Source organism: Cygnus atratus, chromosome 1 (assembly GCF_013377495.2).
Source record: "Cygnus atratus isolate AKBS03 ecotype Queensland, Australia chromosome 1, CAtr_DNAZoo_HiC_assembly, whole genome shotgun sequence".
NCBI lineage: Eukaryota > Metazoa > Chordata > Aves > Anseriformes > Anatidae > Cygnus > Cygnus atratus.
In genome coordinates this window covers 75,803,174-75,820,452 of record NC_066362.1, presented here as the reverse complement: position 1 = coordinate 75,820,452, position 17,279 = coordinate 75,803,174, and the positions used below count along the sequence as shown (strand labels likewise).

At 38.2% G+C, this 17,279-nt stretch overlaps 1 protein-coding gene across 1 annotated transcript in view; it reads right to left on the bottom strand.

Moving 5' to 3' along the window:
- The window catches only part of ITPR2 (inositol 1,4,5-trisphosphate receptor type 2), a 268,862-nt gene that overhangs the window by 111,584 nt on the left and 139,999 nt on the right, over positions 1–17,279 (bottom strand). Inside the window, 3 exon segments of the mRNA XM_035540839.2 lie at positions 9,054–9,162; positions 11,178–11,320; positions 12,154–12,344. Coding sequence (XP_035396732.1) covers positions 9,054–9,162; positions 11,178–11,320; positions 12,154–12,344 — 443 coding nt within the window.

Below are 17,279 nucleotides of genomic sequence, written 5' to 3'. Positions count from 1 at the left end.
CAGCAAACAGAGTGCAACTGCCACCTTGTAACCCTTTCTGCTCACAGGGTGAAAGCCAAGAGCAGAAGCACAGTGAGAGGCCGAGCAGAAGGGCCTTGCTGGCTCTTACTGCCTTTGCTTCCCTGAGAAAAGCGAGAGCATAGCCCACCCTGGTATCTGAAAGAGATGCGTCCTTAGTTCTTCGTGTTTTGACTGACAAAACCAAACAATACCATAAACTGAGGTTTTCTTTAGCAACTCCATTCCTAAAACACATTACCAAGTCACAAATGTTTGACTAAAGCATTTATGTAACACCACCTATTCATGCTGCCCTAACTAACTATAACTAACCATTCCATTATAATGACTCTATTTTCCCCTGCTTTATTGTATTTTCTCTTAAAACAGAGATCAAAGATTTGGATCTAGTGGCATCATGCCGATTTCATTTTTATTACTGGCTCCCTAGGTCTATCATAAATATTCATTGGCCATCCTTAATACAATGCATTGAATTCTGCTCACTGCTATCTCTGGTGCAATTGCAAAGTACAAACAGGGCTGCTGCTGAAACATATTAAATAAAGCAACAGCAAATTTGTGACAGTCAACAACAAAAAAAGACAAAACAAAACAACCCTTCTCCCTTCCAAGGAAATTCAAGACTGAAGGAGACATTTTCTCTCACCCTCTCCATGACTGCAGACATTTGACTGCTGTGGGAATTCGTCTGTGCAGAAGCAGCAGCAGCTGACCTGCTCCCACAGACAGGAGACATTTTTGAGAAGTCCACAGTTGCCACACAGTGGTCTCTATGATACTGCAGCACTCCTCTGTGCTCATCAATAAAAATTACAAACATTCCCCAGCAGAGATACAGTAACTGCTATGAAATGTAGACTTGATGTATAGCAGTTAATACATAGAAGTGTGTGGTGGGGGGCAGAAAAACTTCCTCCTGCTCACAGTCAGGAAAAGGTTCATTCAGCTTTATCCTCCTAACACCCCAGAATAACTGCAGCTATCCCAGATATGATGCCTTCAATTTGTTTCTCCCCCCATACTCATCACTCGCACATTCCTTGGAACTCCCCTTCTCACCTCAGTACAGCTCCTCCTAGCACTGGGCAGGCAGGGTGGGAAAATAGGTATTGCACCTATGTGACTTGTTCTTCCTCTGAGAATAAGCACAGATACAGGCTTCTCAGGATGTGACCCGGATACTTTAAACAAGCACCAATTGCTAAAATTTGGCTGGCCATGGGAATTGTACTTTTCCTCATGTTGAGTAACTCTGAAAGCATTAAGGTATATCAGACACTTTATATTCTAAGCAAGAACATGTACTCCATTAAAAACAAAACAACATGGCAGGACACAGAAAGCACATTCAAATATTTATCTTCTAATATGACTCCACCATGGAGGTAATATGCTGCTCATTGCAAAAAGAGATGCAATAGGAATAAATCATCTATCTAAAATATTTATATTTACGCATATGAATACATTCTCACACAAAATTCCTCAAATCTGTAGATGTGAACCATGTGATAAAACTGCTGACTCAGTTTATTTACTAATCTACAACACACCTTTGGTCACCTTAGGTCAGTATCTATCCCCTTGCCAATCTAGTATCTGCTAGAACCTTCTACTAAATTCCTAAAAATCTTTGGCTGTTTTAGTCACAATTTAAAATACATAAATAAAGTCAGACAGAAATAAAACCTTGATCCCGATGCCTTCATGACATAGAATTCAATTCAAATAGCTTTAATGAGCATGGAATTTAAATTCTAGATGAACTGAAATCTTTAGTGAAATCCATCCGACATGTATTTATAACAGAAAAACAAAAAATAACCCAATTATTGTTCTTTATATAAAGGATCTTGATCAGGTCCAGCAATTTTGTACTTGAGTAAGGTGACATGAAGCATATTCAGAGGTCTGTGAAGGTTTCATTTATTAAACAGCTCCCTTCCCTTGCACTCTTTTCTGTTTGCTTTTAACAAAAGTAGTATTAATAGGGAAGGATGCCAAACAATTTGCAGTAGGTTGGAATCTCTTTGCTGGCTTTGCTGTTCTTCAGATCAGATCCATAGAAAGGAACTCATGTGAAAAAAATGAAGGAAAAATACACGGAGTATTCAAATGTCACAAACACTACGCAGAGGGGAAATTACAGAGCAGAAGTTGGACATTTGAAGTTCAGAGCAAGGAAAAGCTACTCTAGTTTGTTATTGTTTTGTCTGATACTGTCTAAATCAGTATCTACAGAAAAAATATTTTACAGTATCAGATGCTCCTTCAGAGGAAAGATATATGTGAGAAGGGCAGATGATACAAGTTCCAAAACAATTTATCATTTAAGATTCGGGGCTTAATATTTCTGAAAAAAAAATCTGGATAACAACATATCATATTCTGTGAAAAGAAAATGTGATAAATATGAGCTGCTGGGAGGCTATGGTCTTTAGAAGGAAATGTATTTACAACCACAAATTTTCTCAGCCTTGGTATCCTGCCACTAGATTTGTTTAAGATTTGGATAACAAATAAATAAATAAATGCAAAACAAAGGTTTTGAAAGAAAGAAAAATAAGTACCGATAAGCAGTGAACACCACTGCTCACTCAACTATCAGCTGATTTAAAAGTACCTTAAAGTCTCCAGAGATAATATATTTGGATGATGGTGACAGTTAACAATTACATATTAAAGAGAGGGCAAAATCAAAGCACCCAGTCCTGTAAAGAAGGCATGTGCTTCATTCTCACCGCAGCAGATTAAAGTGTTTGTCTTTCACTAGGTCATGACTTTACACTTCAGAAGAGGTTAGAAATGCTGTCTCCTACCTGTCCTTGACAGATGACTTTCAATTTTGAAGTTCCTCTTCAGGTGAACAAAATGCACTCTGCTTGAGACTGCGCTCGACACACACCACAACAAGCACCTCACAACTGGCCTAAGTCAAGGGGCTTTGAACATCCCTCCAAACACAAGCAGATGATAGTCCAAATCTGGATCAAATGCCTGCTGCCTGCGACTTACAGAAAAAAAAGTGTCCCTTAAAAAGAAGTCATGCTTTGCATAGACTGACTTGTTTCACTTACAGGTTCTTGCACTAGAATTAAAATACATCTCTATAAAATGTTGATGATTATAAAGCCAGTAGAATATCTAGGGATGGTCCAGAACAATGCACATTACAGAAGAGGTACCACGAAGATTAGGGAAGTTACTTCAGATTAGTCTGTTTTATGCTGTGTGATAAAGCACCAGAAACGTGCAACAGTAACAACATCCCTTAGTGGCTGATGGCCTGAGGCACTAAATACCAAGGCTAACAAGGCCTAGCTAGTAAAAACAACAGTATCACCTGCTTTGTGGTATCTCTGTGCTTAATTACTCCAGCTTCCATCTGAGAGAGGGGGTAGAGTGAAACTGCATTAATTTGTTTTGTTGTAGGTTTTTATTTCTTTGGCTTGTAAAATGTCAACATATGGGTATAATGAGGAATTACCGCACTTTAAGGGTCTGACCACATTTACTGTTTAGTCTTGTGTATCTGAATGCTCTGACACTCCTTCTGCTGCAATTACTGGCTCAGAGGGATTCATGGCAATAGCAAAGCTCGAATCTTCCACTGCATTGAATCAGTGCAGTGCAGTGCAGGCTTAGGTTCTACCACAGACCACTGCCTTCATGTAAACCCTCATACAGACGGAGGAGTTTGTCCCACCAGTATTTGAACTTTCTGCCACACTTAACTGTTGTGACAAATTCAGAACAGTGGCTTCTTGACCATAACAGAAGCATGTCATAGCAACCACAGGTTGGTCATAGCAACCAGCCTGCCACAGCTAAAGCTGACCAAATGCTTTTCCTCCCTGCACCTCCAGTTCCTTCCAAACTGTGGCTGCTTTCCTAAAGTAAGGTTTTAATGCAAGATGTTTTAATGCAAGACACTGTAAAAATGTCCTTCACCACCTCAACTGTAAAAAAAATTTTTTTAAAAGAATCATTATAAACAGCATTGAGCTTAAACATTCTCCAATAGTATTTCTAACCCCATATTACGTTACAGTTTCACTGAGCTTAGTAAGGAGAATATTGACAACAGGAAAAAAAAATCAGGGTTGTGCATAGTCATTTTCCTATATGATCAAAAACAAAGCAGACAGCAAAATTGGTGAAAAAGTAAATATGATTCTTCAGAACGTCTGTAGTGCCACCAATCCAAAATGTGAGTAGTAACACAAATAAAGGTATTTCACATCCTGTTCTTTCTCCCACTTAAAATAAGTGTCCTTTTTAGTTATAATACATTATAGCAACCCCTCATGTTCTGAAATATTCCTTATTTCCCCACTTATTTTTTTTTTTACCTACATATGTTATTTATCTGAATGCTGCCTAATTCACAGATGAAAACAAGTAAAAGCATCTTGAAAGGATGAGGTTATAGAATAGAAGGCAATGTAACTTAGAAATGTTTTTGATTTGGAGCTGCAACAGTGGGATGATACTGCAACGGCTCCCAGAAACCTCTGCTGGCTTCTAAGGCACACAATGAGACCATTTTTCCCATCAGAAAAAGACCTGCAGCTCCCACTGGTTTCAGCTTGACCGCCAGATCAATACATTCATGAACTGGGACTTTTTATTCCTTTTGAAAAATTCATTCAAGTTTTCTCAACAGCTGCACATGAAAAGACACATGTTCTGGCACAAAATGACCAATAGCCAATAGTGGCAACATCTGGGAAGTTTGTAGTGAAAAAGAAGCTGTACTAAATTGCACATGTATATTTGGTGTTGTTGCTGAAAACAAAGAGGGGAGGTTCACTTACATTTCAGAACTAAAGTGGAATACAGAAATGTTAACACTCCAAACTGGAAGTTTTAATGGAAATTCTATGATTTTAAATCATAAAGCTGGTGCAAATGTATTAAGAGAATATTTTTCAGGAGTTTTTCCAGGAACAAAAAGCAAAGTGAGAAGCACAACTAAGTATTTCTGACAATTAAGCAGCTTACACAGTCTTTGTTCTGCTGACACTTAAAAAATACTCAAAGTTTTCAATTATTTATACTGTAGTTCACCACCTAAAGCAGTAAAAAGGTATAAAAACTTCTGCAGCACAAATAACCCTTACTGAAGCGTTCAGTCTATTTATGACTATGTTTTATCTAGGAACTACCATTTGGCAGGATATACGCCCTTGGATTCAGCCATATTCTCTTATGCACTATGATCTATTAACACTGACCAGCCAATAATGTTACAGTAAACTTGTCAAATACGCATGTTATCAGAGAGAGTATTTTTTTCCCAGATATGTTGGCCTCATTTAAGAACAATTGGGAAATCAGAAGGTTGTACGTGCCCTAACATGTACATGCACTAACATGTCAGCAGCCAGAGTGGGCTGAGATGTTGCTATAAGAGCACACCAGTCAGAGTTCAACAACTTCATCCAATTCACTGAGGGTAGGTTTAAATTAAGCTTCTGAACTCTCTTTGAAGCAGCTGGGAGCACTCCCCTCTCCTAGCCCACCAGCACTGTTGTAGGGACAGTTGCTTTCAGCAGGGCAGCAAGATAATGTTAAGATTTTACTCTGCTCCAGTCATTTGCAAAGTGTTATCTGTGGCCTACATCTCTCAGGTGCTTTTGGAAATGTTCTCCATATCCTGAAACACATATTCTGAGGTCTACAGTCAGCATTCACAGAGAAATTAAACTGAAATCAAGCACTATGGCAAAGGTCAAGAAAAAGACTTGAATAAAAATTTCAGAAATTCTAGACCAAGTTCCCTCTGTTCTTGTAAAATGGGTATAAAACCCACCAGCAATAAAAAACCTAAACAGATGGAATGGATCTAGCCCAAGTGTAGTCCTTGCAGTCTCTCCTGTTTCTCTTCTTAAACAGTCAACCTAAAGTATACTTTTTATCTATACCACAGTATAGGAAGAGATAACTGTCGACTTCCTCCACATACTGCTTCACCCAAGTGCCTTAGCACAGTTCTGGAAGAGTCTGATGTAAGAGAGAGAGGCTGTAGATCAAGTTTCATTCCAGTTAGTTACCTAATCAATACAAATAGGACTAGGACTTAACATAGAACTTCAGGGAGAATGTGATAATCACCTGCAATTACTTATGAAAGCCAATCAATGACCAAGAGGTTTAATGTGTCATTTATATACCTTAAATCAAACTTCTGAAGTTAAACTTTGATTCCTAACGCAATCAGATATTGCAGCACTAAGCAAAACAACACACAAGCAAGCACTGCCTCAAAGGCAAGCTGCAAGGACAACTAAGGATGGAGACAGGAAAGCACAAGCAGCACAGCCCAGAAACACACCAGTAGAGGGAGGCTCAACAATACAGTTGACTCGAGGGAATGGATGTGGGAAGGACTGGGAAAAGGCTTACAAACAGTGAAATAAGCTCCTAAGGCTATCTTTTCCTACTGTTCCTTCAACAAAACAAATGGTAGTCAAATGAAAGGTAAGTGGCCAAATGAAAGACAAAGACAACAGAAGACCAGGTTCCCAGACCTGGATCTTAACTGTGGGAAGTAAAAGGAAATAAAGAGATGGTGAAATTTTATTTCATTATTTCTTCCAGGTTTCTTACTGTGATAAAGTCTACAGTACCAGAGGTTTACCATTTCTGTCAAATTTATCACACAAAATACATTATAATGGATGAATAAAAAATTCAGGCTCTCTGTCGGGGAATCATGTGTCCCTATGTAGCTTTGTTCTGGTGTTACTGTTAAATATTTACTTTAGCTTTTTAGTATCAGCATAACACAATTGAAAAACATTGCAGGCAGTGACATCACAGTTCAAAAAAAGTTGGAAACGCTCAACAGGCTATTCATTGTGCTATTTTTGCTATTCTGAAGGCCATATTGTGAACAATGACTCATAAGAGTAGAAAGCCAGAGATGCGCATGCAAATCATACAAGCTTGCTTACTCATTTATTTGTTTGCACTGACTCATTATGTGCCTCACATGTAAAATTTATGGGATTCAAGATACAGCATGAAGGAGAAATTCTGTATCCCAACCAGCTCTTCCATCCATCATGCCCCTGCCGCTACTGAGATGATGGAGGTAATAGAGGGGTCTGGGCATACACCACTTGATGCCCCCTCCTGAGAAACAGAGGCTGGGCTGGCTGGGTGAAGTGCCCCTACATACCAATGGAGCACAATCCCTCTGGTGGCTTCACTCAATCTTAATTTATCAGCATCCACAACTGGGTACAAAGAGCAATTAGAACACGAAAGGTTTTTTGTTTTGTTTTAGAAGTCCTATGTTGAAGCATTGCTTTTCTTCCCCCTTCCCCCCCCCGTAGTTCTGAGGTGCTGTTAACTTTTGATGCGTCAACGCAACTGTTTTGGAGAGGTTTGGCACAGTTCTTCATAACATACAGTTAGAAAACCAAGTAAGTTTTTCCATGTGATGCAGTGGGATTATGGACCCAGACAGCTATCAGAGTAGGAAAGAATAATAACTAAGAATAATTTCTGCTTCACCTGTGAAACTCTTGTCATAACATTAAAAAAAAAATAAATCTTTCTGCCCAGGCCTAACCACATTCTTCTTTGAGCTAGCTTATTTACAGGAGATGAAGAGCAGGTTGGTTTGCTCCGTGTGCTCTGGTTGTCTCTGTATAGAGAAAGGCTAATGTTTTGCTATTTCGCCTTTGTCTTCATTTCACTGTTCTGCATTGAGATTCTTTTATCCTGTCTAGCCTGGGTGACATGTTCTTATGTCCATATGCTGAAATCAAAACAAATAGTATACAGTCAAAACGAAGACAATGTGAATGTTTCACATTTCTAATATATGGCTCATTTATCATAAAGAGAAGAGAGCGTCTTGCTACCTTATCACATCATTTGACAGGACCAAAACACTTAACTGTAAAAGTAAGTCTCATACATTCAGAAATAGGCATAGACATCTTAGTCACAAAAAAAAGAAATATCTTTCTTCATGTTAGATTAGGACTAAGCTTGATTCTCATAGCTTTTATATCTGAATGGCGGATAATTTTGCCAGGTACGATAGTATGAATGAGCACTGTTACTTAGACATGTCAAAATATTTGGGTGTAAAAGCCTAAGACAGTGAAACAGTGTGACGCTGGGTTGTGATCAGCATATTTTCTCAAAATAAAGTGAAACCCATGAACATACTTGACTAAACATGCCAGCTGTGAACAAATGAAAATAATAGCAGGGAAAAATTAGGTAATAGTTCTGTGATTCATATTTTATAATGAATAATACTGAAAGAATTCAGGGGAATACTAAGAAATATGGACAAGAAACCACACAAAAGGTACAGGGATCAGGCTTAAAACTTTTAGAAAGGGACAGCTGAGATATAAATCTGAATCTAGCTACCAATATGCAAAGGCACAAGGCAAAATGAAGTAAGTATTTGAAAAAGTTTTTGTGAGACAAAACTGGGTAACATGAGGAGAGGGAGGAGTGTTAATAGGTGCAAGAAAAAATTAGACACTTTACAGAGTACAGACTATGTCAGTTCTCCATAAAACTGGCAACTCTGTTTGAACATTACATATTTCTGTCACACATTTATGATCCTTAAGTATATGGATTACAGAAGTCTGGTACCACAGGCAGCAGGGAAAAAACTGTACACTTGTAATTAAAAAAACTTATGTTTTCAATTGATTATATGCTACATAAAGTCAGATGTCAGACCTAAGGACTAGTTTCCAGAAATACAGGATATTCAATACATAATGATCACATATACCAACACTTGCTACTGCTAATTCATTGCTTTAACTCTTGTAGAGTCCCTGATACAAAATTATCCATGTAAGGCACATAGTTTCTTTTGTTTAAATCTTACTTTCTGTCTTGCCACATTGTTTCTGAGACACCACATCATCTTTAAAACATGTAAGAAATTGAAATCATGTCATATTCTGTTACTTTGCTAGAGCCAACATTTTAATACCATGCAATTAGTTCTATATTTAATAGTAAAATGGTAGCAGTACCTCTTCCGCAAAGTTAGTTTTCTTGTCAAGCATTTCTCGTAATGTCTGAAGAATTTTAATGCAGAGCTTTTCTTCTTTCTCCATTAGCTTCTTTGTGTGATTAATCAACCTTAAAGTAAAATATTAAACCTTAAAGAGCATTGCACATTGTTACTAAGCCATGCTACAATTTCTTCATGCAAAAATCGCCTGTCGCTATATTTTTCCTCGAGGAAATAAAAGTAGACAAGAGAAATCATAATTGAAAAAGGAAATGGGACTTTCAACATGTTGTGAGTTTTTTGTTACAATTTGTATATCTTCTTGCCATACAGAAGGCAGAATTCTACATATACTTTTTCCTGAATGCTTCCAGATTAAGATCCAAACTTGCTCTTTCACCCTTTCTTTATCTATTTAGAGATAAGCATGCATTCATTTTAACATTTATTTAAAGGTAATTAGCGTTCACCATACTTGTTGAAATTTTAAAAGCTATAGCCTTTATTATAACTTCCAACCTCAATGGTGTTTATAATAATATTTATCATATAATTAGCAAACAACATCCACTCAAAAGGATAAAGAAGGATCTCCAAAGCATTCCTAAAATTTTACATGGAGTCATTCAGAAATGCAGTTATTTGGATGAAACATAACCATTGTTTACACATTCACACAATTTTACAGGACTGTTTTAAAGTCAGAAAACAAGGTATATTTCTGCCTCCAACTAAGACTATGATGGGAGTTTGAGTTTTAAATCTGCTTAAGCAGAAGAAGCAGAATGCCAGAAGAAGCCTTTCAGTCTCTGTACAGAGCAAGTCCTTGCATTGCTACTGTGAAAACAGAAAAGAGGAAGAAATCTGAAGGCCTTAGACTGGTTTTCTTCCTTCAGTACCAGTGTTGACTTACCGTTGACAGAACAGTGTTCTTCATATTATGGCCTATGATCAGCACACAGCAAAGGCACTGTGGCTACTCATTTAAACCGACCCATTAACAATCCTAAATTACAGACACCTAAAGCAGGGTTGGGAGGGATGACATTGCATCATCTGTAGCACAACAGAACCAATTATTTAAATTACTGCTAAGTTTGTGTGCTAAGGCCATCCTGGACTCACTAGAAACACCATGCAGGACTCTCCCATGGTCATGTTAACCAAATTCATGAGCTATGAGTCCAAAAAAAATCTGCTCTCAGGCCTGAAGTACTAACAATATTTTTTGAAGAGTTACATCTTTATCTTACAATATCCTGCATATCCTGCAAAACATTCTTTGCCATGGAAGTTAATTAAATACAAGAGAAACCTGTTTATTGCATTACAGAGGCCACATTCAGCTGCCCTAGACTTCATTTGGTGCTGACTTTGAACATGAGTTTGGACATAGGGAATGGGATGGGACAAGCTCAGAATTTAGTTTCATTTTTCCAAACATATAAAGTATATTCTTATAACGCTACCTCTGCAGAATATGCAGAAAGCCAAGGAAACAGGCGAGCTGCCTAATGTGTCCGTTTCCCTCACATTACCTCTGTTTAAATTAGAGTTTCTCAAGGGCATAGAGGGCATCTCACTAGAGGACTATTAAAATATATTGAACATCTTTATTTCAATGCACAAACTGCAAATTAAGCATCTAATAATTCAGGATCGGATGAGGTGCCAATGAAATATATTTTAAAAAGAGCTGTTAGCAGTTTAAAATAAAAATCAAAAGATTTATTTGCTTTATCAAAAAAATAGCACTGCACACCCTACTTCATTATGAATTCTTGAAGATTCTACCATGGGAAGTCGAAGTTTCTGCTGTCAGTTTGAAGAAACTTAATAGCAAAAGCAGCCCATTAAGAAAATAGAAGTAGGTTGTGCCTGTCAGAATCATAACAAGCTACTAAGATTCAATTTCTAGGCAGACAAGTCAAGTAAACCTCTCTCCCTACTCCTCTCCAGACTCCTAAACCTCCAAGAACCATAAAACATGCAGCCAAAGACCTCAATTTAAGCTTTCAATATGAACTCAAGACTCCTATATGCTTAAGTCGCTGTTGAAAATCAGAGGCGAGTGCTGTTGAAAATTTTACCTCCCTCTCATCTTTTCCAAAGAAGCAAATAGGTCTCTCCTTAAACCACTTACTTGGACATGAAAGCACCACATCTTATCCTGGCATCACTCCCCTCAGGAAAAAGAAGCTCTGGACTGTGCAGCACATCAACCAGCACCGAGAACTCAGCTTGCATCATGGGAGTGAACTGCTGCTCCAAGGAGGACACTACATCCTAGGAAATAAAGAGAAATGTCACTACAGCTGACCAAGAAAACTAGAAGAAAGTTGCTGTGGAGCTGCAAAATACTGTGGGCTACCTGACCCATTTCTGGCACTTGTTAGCCCAGGTTACAGTAAAGCAACCTCATTCCCTTCTCCATGTCATTCCTCAAACTGGGTGAGGAGGGGAAGGTGCCCATTACTATTCATGTTGCTATTCTCTTTCAAATTTCTCCTCTATAGTAATGCCTCAGAAACACTCAGGAACAGTCAGGATGATGATGTGCTGGAAAAACACTGTTTGTCATATATATGATGTTAGTATATCACCTGAAGTGTTGCTTCCTGCATATGTAGGGTTCCTCCATTTTTCTGGGTTCTGCTGTTTTCTTAGTCCATAAACACTTGATGTCATTTAACCACTACATGCAGAAGGTGATTTTCATCTCGTAAGTAATCTCCAGTGACACAGACCTGACATAATGGCTCCTATAAAGCCCAGTACCTCTCTCCACACCCCAAACAGGACAATGACATGTGACCATGACACGGCAGAAAGGAGATCCTTCTCTGTGGATCACTTTGGGGTAGAAAAACACACTTCCTACCCCTCTCTACCGACTTCTGAATTCAGATCATGAATCAAAAGGCCCTGAGTGCTGGCTTCACTTTGAACAGACACCAAAGAAGAGCTGAGTCCTCTGCTCCTCCCACCTAGAAGTACAACGTTCACTGTAATCCAGCACTACAAATGCGATGAGTCTCTCTCTGGTGTTTTACCCACCTGGCCCATATTAGATAAATACACAGCCATTACTAGCACCCAAGCCATTTGCTATTTTGTACCTGTAGTTTTTCTATTATATTTCTGTAATCCCAGGCAGGCCCACCAAGAGCTTCTTTAAAACGAGGTCCACTGCGGGCTGACATTCTCCACCCCATCGCTGCCCTCTGTACCATGTTAGAGTGACTCTTCATGAACAAGGTGTTGACCTGGCTATCCAAATCCACTGGAATTGCAATCCCACGGTTCTTTGCTTTAGGAGGAAGAAAAAAAAAAAAGAAATTTACAGTGGGAAAAACTTCAAAATCTTCTGCAGATCATGGCATGCAAAATCCTGATACCCTTGAAGTTGGGGGACGATGGAACGGGGGTTGGGATTTCACTTCAGTGGGTTTTAAAAATAAAGATCAAAACCTAAGCTGGTAAATATCAGCTATACTCTAGTTAAAAAAAGTGAGCTGTACCACTTAAAATGAGATGAGGATCATTTCCAGTACGTATTTTCATAGGTACAGACATTTATTTTATTAAAGCTTTTTTTACTAACTCATAAAAAATCAGAACCATGAATATTAATAAGAGTAACAAAAAGAATACACATTATTTTTTCAACAGCTGGTTTTTCCTGTATTCAGGAGTAAATTTGAAAGATCATCTTCTTAGTTGACATACGCACATTTAGCCAATTTATCCCAAGTGCTGTTTATTGCTTTTCTGCCTATTTTTGTTGCAAAGTCCTTGAGAAACCAAGTGCATACAAATTAAATTTGAAAGACCATCTCTTCTTTTCTCTTCCTGCAGTTTCCTACACAGCCAGGGTTGTTAAGCTATGGGATCCTTGGACATCACTGCAATATAACTGATAAACAGCTACAACTGGCAAATCCAGATCAATATTGTGATTTTTTATTTATTTATTTATTTTAAGACTTTGAGGGTAGGGAGGAGTTAACAAAAGACAGAGTATCAGAGAAAAAAACTGGGGGACAACTTGTTCCAATTCTTACAGTGCATCCACTATTAAAGTACCATTGCATACTGAACTGTTATTTGAAAAGAAAGTTTGAAAGACAACGCTAGAAGGTAACTGCCTTTTCCTCTATGAATATATTTGTACTAGCTGCATCTCTCCATTCCACAGAACCATAGATTTCAATGGAGATCAGTGACATTCTTCTAAGGCTCAGCACGAGTCGCCTGAAATTCAAAAAATAAACAAGGTATTGATGCAGCAATACCTCTATTTGAAAGATTAGGTCACATTTACAAGATTAGGCTTTATATTCTACGTCTTTTTGTTTAGTTTCCATGGCACTGTTTATGGTTAATAAACTGAGAAGTTGAGTGGGGATACAGTTCATTTGGGGTTTTCTACCATAAGCTGATAGTAACTGACTTTCTTTTCTTATTGAAATGCTTTTTAAAAAGCATTGGCCCATATTGAAGTTCTGCACATGTCATTTCTGTAAGGCATTTCCCCACTGCTCTGCGCTAACACGAGTGCTTTGCATAGAAGTGGAAGGCTTCAAAAATATTCTACCTCTCCCCCCCATTTCTTAAAACTTTAGGTCCTGAACTCATGATGTCAATAGATGCCCTTCTTTCCTAAACAGGATATCCATCAAAACCAACAGGAGTACATGCAAGCACAAAGTCATGCGTATGGCTCTGATGAATGAAGGCTCATGTGTTGCCAAGCACAGTGAGTCTCAGATCCCAGCCAGAAACTTTCCTTACCCCCAGATACTACACTGTAATGCCAACATTTATAATAAAATTTAAATTGGCTGTGAAAACTCAACCCCCGTCTCAGACTACAGCAAGCATGCTGTCACATGCATCCTCATCCTTTGAGTACCTCCCACTGGTGCAGGGTGCCCTCCTGTCCCTGGCTCAGCAGTGCCTGTGAAGGTGTATCCTGATGCAGGACCAGAGCCTTCAACTGCAGGTTAGGGTGCTTAACTAGGATGGAAGAAAGCTCTCCTATTCTATTTCTGGTAAGCACTTTCTTTTAAACAACTTGACACACAGACTTAAAAAATAAAAATAAAAAAATTGCTTAGGTCAGGATGCGATGACATGTTTCCCAACAATCATACATGAATCATCATCATCAGAAGCACAGCAGTTTCGACACTGGCAGTTGATTTTTCCTTCCCATTCTCTACTTGCTTTGAAGGCAAGGTCCTGGATTATCATGAGGAAAATACTATGTATGGCTGGCCATTACTTCTAATGACTGTTTTCCATGTTACTTGACTGGGTTGTTTTTCAAGACATTTGCCCTGTTGCTGCTTACTTTATTAAAGAAGTCCATTAAAGTTCTGCCAGGGTGGTTGGGGTGCTGTGGCTTATTAATGCAATTTATCGTGTCCTAATGTCAATCACTAGAATGTTATCGGACAATGCTTACTTCTCAATTAAGTGGCATGTATGCAGAATCCTGATATACAGAGGAATAAATTTAGCAATGGGGAGCACACTGTTCAGAGGAAAACCCAGACTTCTGTAGTCCTACAGATGCCATTTGAAGTTAACAACTTCCATCAATGTCTGAGTTGCAGTCAAGGACTATGATTGTTCAAAGAGTTGCAGCTAATTAAAACTATCACAAAGAAAACCAGAGAGAGAAAAAAAATACTCCTTTGTTTTGAAAACAGTTCTTATATGTATAATTCCATTTGTAATTAAGATTTGTATTGGTTGTCAAAGGGCACTGTTGAAGTCTAAGCTGTAAACAAAGCCTTTGTCTTCTTTCTTTGCAGCTTGTAGAAAGTTTATCTTTCATTTGTTTCACATTTCATTATTTAAAACAACATTAAACATATTTTTACATTTTGGAAAGCTGGTGAACAAATGTGAGCATAAATATTTATTTTTAATTTAGGTGTTGTAGGCTGCTTTCCTCTTCAATATGTGTCAATCTCCCTTAAAGTATGAACATGAAATATTTAAAAGCATGTTTATTTTTGTTCCACTTAGAAATACTTTTGGACAGAACTCAAACTTGTAAAGTAGGGTTAGAGCTGGTAGACAAAGGAGATAAGAGAGGGTAAAATTCTGTCCTTCTCTGACTGGGAAAAAAGCATGCTACATGCCTGTATGTAAACTGGTACAATGGGTACCCAGCAGGATACTTACCATGATGGACTAGAACATGTCTTCAACTAAGGTGGAAATCTGCCTTGAAGTGGAGGTCACAGTGCCTGCTTATATACTGCCTAAATCCCAGCTAGGGCACTCTGCACAGGGCTAGTCACACCCCGAATATACTATGCTGTTTTGCCAATGCCAGAACAACATGATTTGCTGGGAAATCCTTTGCATGACTAACTCTCTATCTGATGCTCCCTCACAATTAATTCTATTGGCAATAACTACAGCTGAGTCAAGACAATTGAGCAAACAGTACCAGCAGAAATGGTAAGCAACACAGTACCCCAAATTCAGTCAGGCCACGGCTTATGTTCCGTGCTGGATGGTTCTGGGCATACTCAATGCCCCAGCAACTTTCCTCCCCTTCCCTGTTTCAGCTATGAAACCGTACTGTGAGATAGGGACCCAAAAGAAAAGGTGAATATTAACGATGAGAATCAAGTACCTAAATTCAGCCCTCTCTCTATGAGCCATCTGGGCTCTATAGAATTCCCAAGAGCATTGTCCAGCTGCTAAGTGAAGGGCTGAAATGGGCTGTATTTTGTTGAATTACCTGCATGTAAGTCTTTTCACAGAATCACAGAAATTGGAAGCAGAAGGGCTTATTTCCCAAATTCACTCCATTAACTTTGGTGGTATTTACAAAGTGCTACAGTATTTAGTAGCTTAGGTGGTATTTACAAAGTGCTACAGTACTTAGTAGCTTCACGGTATTTAGTACATTTTGCACTACTTGAAGCAATCCCCAATGTAGGTTTTATAGGGGACACACAGGGGTTTCACCCCTCAGAATTCCTCAAGGAGGAGTGGGACATACAATTTGGGTCACAAAATACCCACAGCTGCACCTAGCTGTGAGTCCCTTACTCTCCTTGCATTTTACACCCCTCCTGTACTCCCAGACAGCTCTCATGTTCTACCACACTCCCAGTTATCACTTAACAGAGCGATGCATATTTAGTTCAATTAATTTTGCTCCATGAATCAGTCCCTCCAGCTTCTTAATCATTTACTGACTACTTAACAAACACATTTGGATGGAGAGACACTAATGCTAGCAACAGCATGACTTTTTAAGGAAAATAAAAGCTTTGTGTAGACAAGACACAAGCCTGCCAATTTTGTACCCTTCACATGGATGGTTTTTTCCAGCAAAAAAATCTATGCTAAAATATTTATCAGTCTGTAAAAAGATCATCATTGAATTTTTCTTGCAATTAGGGAAACACAAACAGTTAAAATAGAATAAAATATGGTTTTCATCTGAAATGTATTATTCTTGCTGTCAAAAAAGTAACAACAGGATAATTATCTTATTTGAACTAAAAAATGAAAATGAAGGTCTAGCTTTTTATAAAATGGGAAAAAAAAGACTTAAAAACTCAAATGTGAAAGGAAACGAAGTATTTTCAAGGCTGAAAAAAAAACTGTTTCAGGAAAGTTCATCAATGTGGACATAAAACAAGTGTGATAATTCCAAAGCAGCATGAAAATGTAACCTAGATTTCATGTTTAATGTTTCCTATTTGTAATTTGACAGGGAAATGGAAAAGTTTTTAAAGCACTTATAAGCATGGTCAAGATGCATCACAGGAGGTTTTTTTTTGATTCTGTACACCCTTAAAGGGGTAGCAGTGAGATGAAACTGGAGAGTAAACACAACTAGAATGGACTTCACCCTATAGACCATTTGCTCTTCTTGTTACAGAGAATCCACGTTCTTTAATCCCTTTTGAAAATGTGTTAAGCTTCATTTAAAACAAAGCTGCATTTTCTGACATCCCTCCTCCCCACATTTTCTAGTGGCCTGTTGATCATGGACATCCTTCCAAAGTTGGTTCTGAACCTCTCATTTACAAGCTAACTTTATTTAGGTTACTTGAAGCCTAACATACTTTATATCCTGATGATTCGGGTTCAGTACTATCCTTTAGCTAAAATGTTTCTTTGTGACCATTGATCTTCCTAAGTACTTTTAAAGAGAAACAATACAGGCCTTTGTCTTGCTATGGTAAAAGCACGGAATTCTATT